Raw genomic sequence first — 13,171 nt, 5'->3', positions numbered from 1 at the left:
TCACATCACGCTTACAGACACTCACAGCATTGACAGCTTCAGTTATAGAAACCCACATAGCCTTTTTCCTGGCCAGGGGAGTGCGGTGAGCCTGCTTACCAAATACCTGGGGAAATCGCGCAGTGGGCGAAATGTGCGCATTTCTTGTGAAGAGAACTGCGCTGTGGTAGAGACATGGTGCCTTTTTCCACCGGCAAAGGATTTGGTGGCTCCTTTTCCTCCGCCTCCTTGCCCTCCGCCTCCTCCACCTGTGCCTCCTGCTCCTCGTCAGAGGAGTATCTCCCTCCTCCTCCTCTTCCATCCTCTGCTGAACCCCTGGTCTCCTCTTAGAAGCCATGCTGCAAAACAGACTCTACAAAGCTTTCTCACAAAAACAACTAACCAGCCTCCTCTCCTTCCAAAACGCCTCACACCCTATCAAAGAACAAAATGGATGGTGTGGGGTTTAAATAGGATGTGTGATTCATATTTTAGTGGACTTTTGGATGCCAATGGGTGACTTTCTTTCATGCTCCAGCACACCCACTAAGTAACTCACATTCCGTTTGGTCTAAAAATCAGATGTTTCCTTGCTGATAATATCGCGAGAAGCTGCAAGCGATTTGTGTTTTGGACAAAAAAATCGCACCCTATTAAATTTCGATTTTCGGATGAAAGTCGAATGTTTGAAAAGTGCAATATGGTACGATTTTACAATCGCACCAAAAATCGCCCCCTATTACATCCAGCCCCTTATCTTATATAGGAAATATTGGGAACTTTATTTTGGCACTCCACACAGTACACATATCAAAACATAAATTTACCATCAAATTTGTGGAAAACAGTGAATTATAAAAAGGAGATTACAGTATTGCTTATTTTTTTCCACCACAGGGATTCATTATTCTTTTCCTGTATTCTTTGATCTTTACTCCACATTGTTTAAAACAAAAATAAATCAATAATCATAATATAGACACGATATGTGGACCACACAAAAACAAATAGTAGGTGCTCCAGAATCCTAAATGTCCCCTCCATCCAGTCTATTGGAGATATTTTCTTTAGGATTTCCTTCTTTTCTCATTCATGAGATAACCGACACCCCAGGTGGTATTGTCCTTACTTGATATTAACTTGCACTAAAGCCCATCAAGGTTTCTTGTCACTGGATTCACCCCAAATGTCACCATATTATGTAGATACCATCTCATGTTCATATAAGGGAAAGAAGAAAAGAGTAAACCTAGTGCAGTACCTTTGACTAACAATTTACATATATCCAGATGTACACTTACAAAAAAGACATTCATAAAAACTATAAGTCCCAGTTCGCCAACCAAAGATAAGGCACAGTTGCTTATGGATCAAGTTCTTTTATATCAAGATAGGATCCGGATTCACAACCTGGAATGTTCCTCTGCAAACTCTGTGTTCAAATCTAGCGGCGTGTCTGGCAGTACCTCCAGTGCTCGATGTGTTTCTGCATTACGGCCTTTTTTAAAAGAAGGTATTGGTTTATCAAGCTCCCCCCCCCCCTTAAAAACACAAAATGTCCAATCAAAAGTAGAGTGCACCAACTGCTCCACATTAATCCCGGGGAGCTGCGGAAATGCATTCCACTTTCCTGGAAGTGGTGCTTACTTCCGGCTCTTCATACGTTCCAAACAGGGCCGCCATCAGAGGTGGACTGCTGGGACTGCAGTCCCGGGCCCAGACAGAGAGGGAGCTCGCTTCTGTGAGGATATCTATATAGAAATGTCCTCAACAAAATAGCTGCCGCTATCAAAGAGACAAAACAGCTGACAATATGGACAAACAAATACGTGTATCGAAGTCCTGCTGTCTGATCCTTGCCTGTGCATTGACAGTCTGATTGACTCTACATGTACCAAAGTCCTGCTGTCTAATTCTAGCCTGTACCTCACCAGTCTGATTAATTCTACATGTACAGAAGTCCTGCCGTCTAATCCTTGCTTGTACCGTGCTAGCCTCACTCCATATGTTCTGAAGCCTTGTTGGCCAATCCCGGCTTGTCCCTGACTAGCTTCCATCTAACATACACCCTAATCTGAATGATTTCTGCCTAAAGAGGCCAAAACCATCACCTTGTGACACAGGATCTATCTTGTAGGACGCAGTGTAAAAAGGTTTGCATCATTCTCTCACTAGCTAAGGATGGGTGATCTCCCAGTTTCATAGAGAACAACGGTCTTAATTTAGAAGGAGTATGGATGTTGGCACTATAGGAATTCTGTGGGTAGAAATGGCAAAATGGCTGGGTTCTTTGAGGTGTTATGGGCAGGCTCAATGGGATGTTGAGGAAATCCCCGGTGGACCCCTACCTTAGGGCCCACCCCTTTATCTAGGGTTTAGGTTCCAGACTGTGCACTCAAATTATGTATTGGTACTCTATTAGAGTGTCAGTTATCTGGTGGAGCAGAACCACTGATGGATATTGGTGTTTTCTTCACATCTTTAGAAACTACACAAGATTTGCCATCTTGCTGATCAAACTTAGTATCAATAACAATACAACCCTGTCCCCAACTATTGTTGGCTTTAATGTAATGAACACAGTTCCTGCCAGTGAATAAATGGCATTTTAGCTCTGCATTCATTCACTAACCTACAAAAGTCATCCCAATGATAAAAGATTAGATAGTTTAATTATTTTACAATTACATGTACTGTATTTCACCTTCACTAGACCTAATGCAGTTCTCATTGAGTTGTAGACATTGGCTGGTCAGTACTTGGGTCTGTTGTTGTAGAGTGCATTAATGTGGTAAATAAAGACAGGATCAACCATATGTGCTTAATTATTATACATATGTTACATTATACTGCATTCCCAGGGCTATGATGTATTCACTGGAGTGCATTGCTGTTATCAATCTGGTACATTATCATGCATGCAGTGGCGTCACAAGGGGGGTGCGGCCCACACCCAGGTGTCACCCGCCGAGGGGTGACACCAAGGTGCAGGCTCCCCCTCAGTGACAGGAGCCGGGTGCTGCACTGTAGTATTAGGTGCAGTACTCGGCTCCTGTCACAGTGAGGGAGCCAGCACTGCCCGTGCCCGCACCTCCTGCACCCCCCACCGGCACCATCCCATTGATACGTTTGCTTAGTGCTTACCACGGCCATGGGCCGGGTTCGGGCCGCTAAGCCACACCCCCTCCCCGATACCACACCCCTTTTCAGCGGGCGCCATGTGCATGATGTCCCTCACCGCACCGGGTGTCACCGCAGGGAGGGACGTCACCGCATGCTTGCACAATCAGTATTTACTATATATATATATATAGTAAATGATATAGTAAATACTATATATATATGCATTAATGAAGGGACCCAGACTATGTACTCTCTAATGGTTAACCAAGCCTCTCTGATGGCTAGCCACACCCGCTCTGGTGGCTGACCACACCCAATAAGCATGAGCCCCTACCACTGCTTTTCCCCAGTGGATCAGTCTGACACTAGTTATGGCCAGTATTTTCCTTTCTTGTAGCCAGTATATTTTATGATTGTTTATATATTTTTAAAAGGTAAGTTATTTAATACAGTTATTTTTATTTCAATTTTTAAATAATAGACTGTTATGTTTTTAAGTGAGGAAAAGTGGACACAAAGGTCAAAGATCTGTTGGTCTACAAGAGACAGATTATCAAGACAAGAGGGAAAGAACAGAACATGTACAAATGGTGGGCCTGTTATCAAAATTATATCATGTACACTACGGTAACAATATGTTAATCACACTTCACTCAGAGATCATCATCACCATCCTTTACACAAGCACCCGAATGATTACTATATAATTATGTTTAGCGCAAAGCTCAGCTATTTATGTGACTTATACTGCAAAAATACAAACAATAGTCTTTTTTGTTGTTTTATTAAATTCCTCATATGAGGAGCCAGAGGTTATATACTATTAAAATAACCTAAGATAGAGGCAGGTGTAACTGGTAATAGGGCATATTAACACATCACTCCCTGCATCAAAGGAGTTACAGCCAACAAATACATATTTTTATGCAGGGGAGTCTTAAGAGAGGAAGGGGCCTGTGTGCCTTCCCCATCTGGGGCCCCCTCCTCTCTTCCTGGCGGCTGGCAGTCGACTGACACAGCTGGCCGGCCACCGGAGCATTTGTAGACTCTGGGCACTAGAGTGTGCCCAGAGTCTACTGCGCATGCGCAAAACGCCGGAAAAATGGCCGCGGTGGCCATTTTCTGGCTTTGTGTACAGCGCTTACACTCGGCGCAGGACCTCGGAGAGGTAAGTTTTAAATAATATGGGTGCAGGGTGTGCAGTGCGGGCCCCCCCCAGACTCGGGGACCCGTGTGCACCACACACCCTGCAACCATTATAGATATGCCCCTGTTTATATGGGGACCCCTATTTAAGAAGAATAACAGTAGTACTTGTGATACCTGTTCTGTTAATGCTATCACATACTGGCACCACTGCAGAGACTGGTTATCAGGGGTGTAAGCAGACATATGGGGGCCCCATAACAACATTTCCTCGGGGCCCCCATAGGTCTACTTATGCCCCCCGTCGCCCCACCACCACCACTCTCCAGCCACGCACTACTTACCTCCTCCTGAGCCCAGTGCACCGCTCCATCTCTCCTCACTGAAGCTGGGAGGAGGCGTGGCCATGGTCCGGGGATGTCATCATAGCCATGCCTCCATCCAGCTTCTCTTAGTGAGAGACGTATCAGAGGAGAGCCAATGTAATTTTTAGTCAGGCGCTGGTCGCGAGCCAATCGGAACTCACGGACCAGCAGCAGCGACTGTTCTTGGCAGGGTGCAGAAGGTTGCTTGCTGGGCCGGTGGGCCCTCTAAGCCGCTGGGCCCCATAGCAAGTGCACCCCCTGCACCCTCTATAGTTATGCCACTGCCGGTTATCACTCCAGGCCAGTATCACCAAGACAGATGAGTAATGTCCAACAACCTCAACAATTTTCTGTACACAATAGGCACAGTCGTTGGCATCTGAAGTACATAGTTTGCAAAATGCGCATTTTCCGTAATCGATGTGAATTGCATAATGTGCGCAATTTATGTAAGCTACCCCAACGGTGTACAATTTACGTTATTTACCCCAACAGTGTGTGTCTTATGATATTAGCGTAGCTATACAGTGAACTACAATGAGGGTTCTGAGTGTGACTCAGATCATGGTAAATCCAGTATAATACGGTATAGTGCAGTATACATACAAGTGCATTGGTAATCCATTTTGAGCAGTTGGCTTTAATTCAAGTGTTTTTTGGCCAAACCCAGGATCATGGATGCCTGTATGAAATGGAGCTTCCCCAGCATACAGACTGAGACATTCTACTGCACATGCACAGTAAGAGAAAAAATGGTTTTTACAGGGCAAAACCTGAAAAATGCATTTATGTTACAGTTGCACTGTATTTGAGCCCCTGCATGCTAACAGCAAGCAATGACAACACTGTATAAGTTGTACTTGCTGTGATTAATTATGTGTAAAAAATTGGAAGTTGTAACAAGTAATACAGTATGTCTACTGTAACATACAAGGTTCTTGTCAAAGTGCAAATCAGACAACCCTTCAGGGCTTATGTCACTTGTTGGCCCAGGTGGCAGTGATGTGTGTGGCGCTGCCTTCTGATGAGACTAGCTGTGCCTATCTGGCTGTTGCCTGTTAATGCCAGGTCCATTCATTTGCCTACTTATGCACCCACATGCAAAGATTTTTTGCATTTGAGATTAGCCCCAAGGTCCTGTTATTCTCATGATGCACAAACCAGAATTTTTGGAGCATAACCGACAGTGGTCCCAGAGTAAAATTTGGATATACTTTGAAGAGACGCTCTCTTTCTTTCATACATGCATATAGGGCTCAGAAGCTAACAAAAGTAGGCACAGATCACAGCAGTAATTCACAAATGTTGGTGTACATAGATCAATATGCTAGAGAGGAGATTTGGTGCATTTGCAGAGATGGTAAAGCTCTGAACGTCTGCAGGATTTGCACTTTCAGGGGTATATTTACTAAAGTGCAAGTTTTTAGAAGTGGAGATGTTGCCCATAGCAACCAATCAGATTCTACTTAACATTCATCTAACACCTTCTAGATCTAGAAAATAATATTTAGAATCTGATTGGTTGCTATGGGCAACATCTCCACTTCTAAAAACCTGCACTTTAGTAAATATAACCCTCATAGTGATTATGCTACATAGGTTAAAGTAGGAAATTACACTGGAAGTAAAATCAGTACAAGTCCAAAATGTCAGTGGGACAGACAGGCATTATAAAAAATATGTCAGTGAGATATTAATCTAGCAGAAAGGCTAAACTGGTTAGTGATTTCCAAAGTAAGTAATGATGCTCTAAAGGCCAGTGATAAGTTCTAAACTGCAATTCATCATTTACTACAATATATCAAAAATCCTATTTAGCCCACAGTAATAGTACATGCTTTGACAGTAATATTTTGATTTAAAATAGGAATGTTGTAATTTTCAAAGCCTTACCTCCAATAATGAGTGTAATTCCAGCTACATAACAGATTTTTAACTTGATGTGTGATTCATCTGTGAGTAATATGACACAGTCAAGCCCCAGGAGCAAGAAAATGAAGCCAAACCCAGCCAGAATATCTGCTGTTATCAAAAGTCCACGAGTTACCACTAGTTTCACTGAAAGATAGAAAAAAGAGAAGATTCCTCTGTAAATTCTGTGGTAATGTACATTAAATAGACAAATGCCCAACTTATTCTGTGTTCTTACTTTATGCTTGTCGGGGGTTAAATAATAGGCTTTAATTAAATAGATCCTAAAAAAAGCAACACAAAAAATGACGACTGCTTGAACATGATCTCTCAATAACATAAAAGTGCAACTGTTGCAATCTGCGCTTCCTTAGTGATGTATGGCACTTTAGAAAATTACAGTAAATTTCAAGTGCGCTCACAGAATGATGTTTAGAGGAATAGGCTGGATTACTGCCAGGAAAGTTAACTGTGAAGAAAGGATAAGGGCTTAGAGCCCGCAGGTTTGGAGACTCAGGGTCTTTGTAGAGTTTTATAAGGATTCTGAAAGCTGCAATAAAGACTTTTAGACATCACTGACAATGATAATGAAAGAACACAAGGTCAAAGGATCTGCAACTGAGATATTCAAACACCTCTTTCCAAACAGAAGTATTTTGTTTGGAAAAATGATTTTGAAATTACTTGCAAATGACTCATCGACATGTTCTGGATAAGTGATATCATTGTAACTATAAAGATCACGTGAGATGAACTTGCTGAATTTTATGAAGTCATCTCAATTGGGACTAAGATTACAGAGCTTTATAAAAAATAATAGTGATGTATGTCATACTCATTATAGACTAGATGTACAGTTTTTAATCTTTTTTTCTTTGGTTAGAAACCCAAGTATAAGGGGTAAATTTACTAAGATGGGAGTCCTATCAAGAAGTGATGTTGCCCATAGCAACGTTTCAGATTCCAGGTATTATCTTCTAGAAGTGCTAGATAAAGTAGAATCTGATTGGTTGTTATGGGTAACATCACTTCTTAATAGAACTCCTATCTTAGTAAATTTACTCCTTAGTTTGCCAATGTTATGGGTTGCTAAAAAAACACAGTATAATGTATTTTTTTTACACGATGATTAGGGGACCCCAAAGCAAATTCTGAGACTCAGCTTTTTGGTACACTGCACTTCTATTATTAATGTACTCCTTCATGTGTTATGTACATTCCCCTGTGCCCAACATTTGTTCAACTTAGTTGTAATGTAAATTTTTGTATTTAAATTCTCATACATAATCATGGTACTTTGATTCAATATACATAATAAAAAGATTTTAGTGGCTATTTAGTATGTATTACTTACTAGAAACACCCGCAAGGACATTCTTTAAAAAGTGGCACCATCCGGGAACAATAGTGACAGTTGGCATCTATGGGCTGCCTGATTCAGAGATGTCTATTTGTACGCAGATCGAGCGATTTTTAGCCATTGTGCATGCGCATAAGCCACACTGCGCATGTGCTGTGATTGTGCACACACAGAGAACCCATTCACAAAGTGAGTAACAGGTAGACAGCGTTTGAGGGAGGTAACGGGTGGGGGCGTTTCAGGAAAACACGGGTGTGTCTTACCATTTAAGCGCCATTACATGGGCGTGCAAAAATGTGCTATTGCAATCTACTATGCAGCATGAAAGCCCTCTGTGTGTCAGGAGAGCAGCAGTGTAGGCAGGAGGTCAAACATGTCACAAGGGCGAGATGGCTGCTTAATGTTTCCGATAATTACACAGGTAAGCGACATTGTACGTAGATTAACAATTAGCATGTTTTTGCAGCCGCGTACTGTCTGAAAACTCAGCTGCGATCGCCTTAGCGTCTATCTCTGAATCATGCCCAATGTCTACAATTTGGTTGTAATTTTGCATGTACAGTAAATGTAAATAGTTCTTATTTATGTGTGATAAATGGGCATGATACAGATATGTCCTCATATACCTAGCCTCAATACACCACACGGGGCAAGGTGCCCGCCACGACTGAGCTACTCTCGAGGTGTAGCGTATTGTTTTTTTCTTCAAATTTTGAGTCCTATTCACGTCGCAGAAGCAGCGAGACATTACTCTATAAGGGATCGGTATGAAATACCGCTGGACCTATGTCTGGCGTTTCAAATCCCGACGCCGGAAGACTGGCAGCAGTGAAGATCCCGACAGGGGATTAATGTAAGTAAAACTAACCCTATCCCCCCCTAAACCTAACCCTCCCTTAGGGGACCTAACCCTAACCTCCCCCCTATTGCTTACCCCTAAAACCCCCATAAGTGCCTAAACCTAACCCCCCCATTCCCGCAGTCTAAACCTAACCCTCCCTTGAGGGTGCCCAACCCTAACCTCCCCCCGGTGGTGCCTAACCCTAACCTCCCCCCGGGAGTGCCTAACCCTAACCCCCCCTTCCCCTAGCCTGACCCTAAGCCTCCTGGGGGGAGCCTAACCCTAAGTCATCCCCAGGAGCCCTTAACCTAACCCCCCCCCCGGGGTTGTCCGCACCCGCCACCCAGCCTACCATCGTTTGGTATGTCGGGCGTCGGGCTCCCGGCATAGGTATGACAGGCATCGAGATTTTCAGAGCCTGTCATTAGTCCTCTGCCGGGATTTTGACAGTCAGGAAGCCGGCGGTCGGCATTTCGACCGTCGGCTTCCTGACTGCATCCCCTCTATACTAGGGACACTGGGCTGTGACTTCAACCACACAGAAATTAGTTAAACACGTACAAAGTCAGAAATGAAACACAATGGAACTGCATCATTGCACTTTGTATACAGATTCAGACACAGTTGCACACATATGTACAAATGTTGCACATCAAATTGATCAGTGCAATCTAGCAAAGTAGTTTTGTCGCTTTCAGTTGTTTCATTTGTGCGAAGAAGATGCACATTTTGAGCGAAGAGGGGCTGTTTGGTACGACTGAAGCCACAGTGTATGAGGACACATCTGTAGCTGTCTAGCCAATATAATTAAAAACAATTATAACTTTGCTGATTTTCACCATTGGGAGCAAAATTCAGGTAACATTTTTGCTCATATGTCACTCAGTACTGCCTTTTTACTATTATTAATCCTTTCATGTGTAGTATATCTAATGTAATCTACTATAGGTAGAACATGTTGTCTATTTCCCGTAAATGCACAGCTTGTACAGAAAAGTCCTGATTTCCACAGTGAAAAAATGGGAGTTGGTATTGTGATCTGGCCTGGGGCATGTTCGGGAAATGTGACTTTATCAGATTGAGATTTGCTCTGGACCTATTTAGAGTTGGTCTTTAGGTCTAATGGTGCATACACACATAAAGATTTTCTGTCCAACCATCCAACTAGTTGATTGGTTGGAATGAAAATCTGGTAACGTATGGGAGTAAATGATAATCAGCAATTTTCTCCCAAATGCCAGAAAACAGATGAAAATGTCCGTCAGACAAGTTTGTTAAATGTTTGATCCAAACAATTTGTTCAAACAACAGTTTTTGTCCATTTTCCAGCGTTTGGGAGCAAATTGCTGATTGTCATTTGCTTTCATACGTTACCAGATTTTCATTCCAACCAATCAACTAGTTGGATGATTGTACAGTAAATCTTTACGTGTGTATGCACCTTTACATCTCCTTTTCTGTCACAATGTACACACATAAAACGCATATATGTGTACATTGTTTTTTTCATGTCTTCAAATTATGGGGTGTATGTACTAAGCCTTGGAGAAAGATAAAGTGGTCAGAGATAAAGTACCAACCAATCAGCTCCTAGCTGTCATTTTTCAAATACAGCTTGTAAAGAGATATGATTAGTTGGTACTTTATCTCTGTAGACTTTATCTATCTCCAAGGTTTTGTACACTCCTCTGTCTCCTTATGCCTGGAGAGGTGACACAGTGGGGGGAAGGCGCGGGCAAGCTATCTGCAGTAAATACAATTCCTATTTCATTTTTATGAGGTTCAACATTGGATACGGAGGTGCTTTTATATTTTTGTAAATGTTAAATATAACATCACTTTTATTAGTAAGACATTCTTCTCTCTTGTGCATCTGATCACATTACCCTCTATCTATGTACACAATATAATAATTGATTACAACATGTTTTTATTACACTTTTAGGTAATATGCAAACAAGGTACTACCACTTCATTACTGAGGATTATCACAAGTACCTAACACTTGCATATCCCACAGCTAATCTGGCATACATGCACAAGCTGGTATGCATGGCTTAATGACGGAATTACTCTTTTTGAGTTAGTAGCAACAGAGCCGTAACTAGACTTTTTGGTGCCCTGTGCCAGAGAGAGCATTGGCGCCCCCCCCTTATTTTTCAAATAGGGACATAAGATAATGCACCCAAAAAAGGGCCACGGCCTCATGGGGAAGGGCCAGGGAAGAGATAGGGGAGGCCAGGAGATGCTGGGGATAAAAGAAGAGGAAACTACAAGTGAGAATGATAATAAACAGGAAAATTGACAGGACCAAACAGCGCCCTTTGCCCTGTTGTGCCCTGTGCCATGGCACCGGTCGCACCACCCAAGTTACGGCCCTGATTAGCAGTTTGAGATGCGTCTGGCTCTACATAATGATACAATAATGCTTTTTCGTACAGACACGTATTCTGGATACACACTTGTCGATATATTGTTCATTTGGTTGACAAACGATATATCACTAGTGCATCGGCAGGTGTGTACAAAAATCTCCTGATTTTCCAAACAGAAAAGGTTTAAAATACTTTGAGGATAAAAGAAAAGGACAACAGTGCATGTTTTAAAATATGGGACTTTGTGGTGGAAATAAAATAGTTGTAACATGTCTGTGTTTTTAAAAGGATCCAAATGCAACTTTCACAGCACTCCTCTTTCCCTCATTCAATACAACAGAGTTTGGAGACTACCAGAAACCAACCAATCAGATTCTACTTATCATTTATCTAGTATCTTCTAGAAGATAATAGCTAGAATCTGATTGGTTGCTATGGGCAACATCTCCACTTCTAAAAATCCACACTTTAGTATAAATATATCCCTAAATGTTAAGTTTATAAAGTTTTCTGAAAACAAAGTTATGTTTTAGGTGCCCACACATATAGCGACATTTTACACAATTTGGCCGATTTCGACGAATCGTGACGACGAATCGGGTAAAAAAAGTACAAATCGTGAGTTTATACTCACGAGCATGATGCCGATGCGCGTCCCCGCTCGTCGTACATCGCATCTTCTGATCTGCCGTGCTGCAGGGCAGATTAGCCAATCTGGGATACAATGCACTGGCTGCAAGATAGATCTTTAGTCAGATTGGACATTTTTAACTCCAAATCGTGATCACGACAGCAAGGGAGCTCCCGTGAAAGTTCATGAGGAAATTGGCCATAAAATCGTATCGTGAGCACATGTGTGGGCACCTTTAGTGCTGCAAGCAGCGTATATTTTGTTATTGAAACATAAGTCTGCAGAAAAGTGAAAATGATACACTGAATTGCAGATCATCCTCTAATCACTCCTTTCAGAGCAGTGAAACTTAGCACTGCCGAGTCAGATTTGGCACTGCTAATGCACCTGCATGAACCAGAGTAGTGCTAGCCGGCGTTGGTACATGCGCGCAGTCACTCTCACTATATTTTCTGCAATAAATACAGTGAGAATTGTGTGGTGAGGATTCGTAGGCTAAGAGCTTTCTCACAAGCTCTGTCCCTGCTTGAGAATATTGATACATTCTCGTGATAGTTCCTAAATTCTCAATCCAAATTTAGGTGAAATTATCACACTGCAATCTGCTTTTGAAATGTGGATTGTAGTAAATAGGGGCCATAGTCTGGTGGAGCACTGATGCAGGATACTGAGTTCAATGTTCATGAGCCATGGAATTAACTGAAGTGTGCCTTTTAAATCCATTGGTCATTTTAAAACTGGCCCTATGTAATTGTATTTATAAATTGTATTAAATTATTAGATACTAAATACAGACAGCACTTCTTTGTCCTTTTTCTTTGTGTGCATCACCAGTGGGACAAAAGGGAAATGATCAGAAAGGGCCCCGGCCGGCAGAACATGATTGACTGGCAGAGAGGCAGTCAGGTAAGTAGCTTTGCATGAGGAGAGGGTTAAGGGTGGGCAGATGCTTCCCCTAACACAGTGCTGTTTCATAACTGGGCTCCTTGGCGACAATGAGTACACTACAAAGACATGTTCAAGTCCAGTCGTTTCAGAAGAGAAGTAGTTACCAGTGGTACTTGTTTAAGTATCACTGCATCTTGCCTACCCTCCCGTATTCTGTGGGAGACTTCAGGATTAATGTGACGGTTCCCACTGCCTCAGAAGGGTAGGCAGAAATCCTGGACCCGGTTTCTCCATTCAATGCCCGACATTGTGCCGGGGTGCACATGTGTGAGTCCCAACGTGATGGGGAGGACAGGCACATTGTACACAAAATGTCATGGGGAGGAACCACGATGACACGATTTGTGGCACCCCATCCCCATCCGGCTCATATTTTGTGTAACATTTATTTACCTTTTTACATGTCATACCACAGAGTTGGATGTTCCTGCTGAGCTTGGACATGAGTGAGTGACAGGCTCTCAGTGTTTGGGGGATGTAACGTGGGGGTGG

At 42.5% G+C, this 13,171-nt stretch overlaps 1 protein-coding gene across 2 annotated transcripts in view; it reads right to left on the bottom strand.

Moving 5' to 3' along the window:
• Window positions 1-13,171, bottom strand: part of CLDN16 (claudin 16) — a 69,149-nt gene that overhangs the window by 37,885 nt on the left and 18,093 nt on the right. For both annotated transcript variants that reach the window (XM_088444723.1, XM_088444724.1), the window contains exon 3: window positions 6,507-6,671. In XM_088444723.1, coding sequence (XP_088300849.1) covers window positions 6,507-6,671 — 165 coding nt within the window. The remainder of the gene's footprint in view (window positions 1-6,506; window positions 6,672-13,171) is intronic.

Source organism: Taudactylus pleione, unplaced genomic scaffold, assembly GCF_031769625.1.
Source record: "Taudactylus pleione unplaced genomic scaffold, aTauple2 ptg000372l, whole genome shotgun sequence".
Lineage (NCBI taxonomy): Eukaryota > Metazoa > Chordata > Amphibia > Anura > Myobatrachidae > Taudactylus > Taudactylus pleione.
The sequence above is the reverse complement of the archived record's forward strand: the minus strand, read 5'-3'. Positions and strand labels throughout refer to the sequence as shown.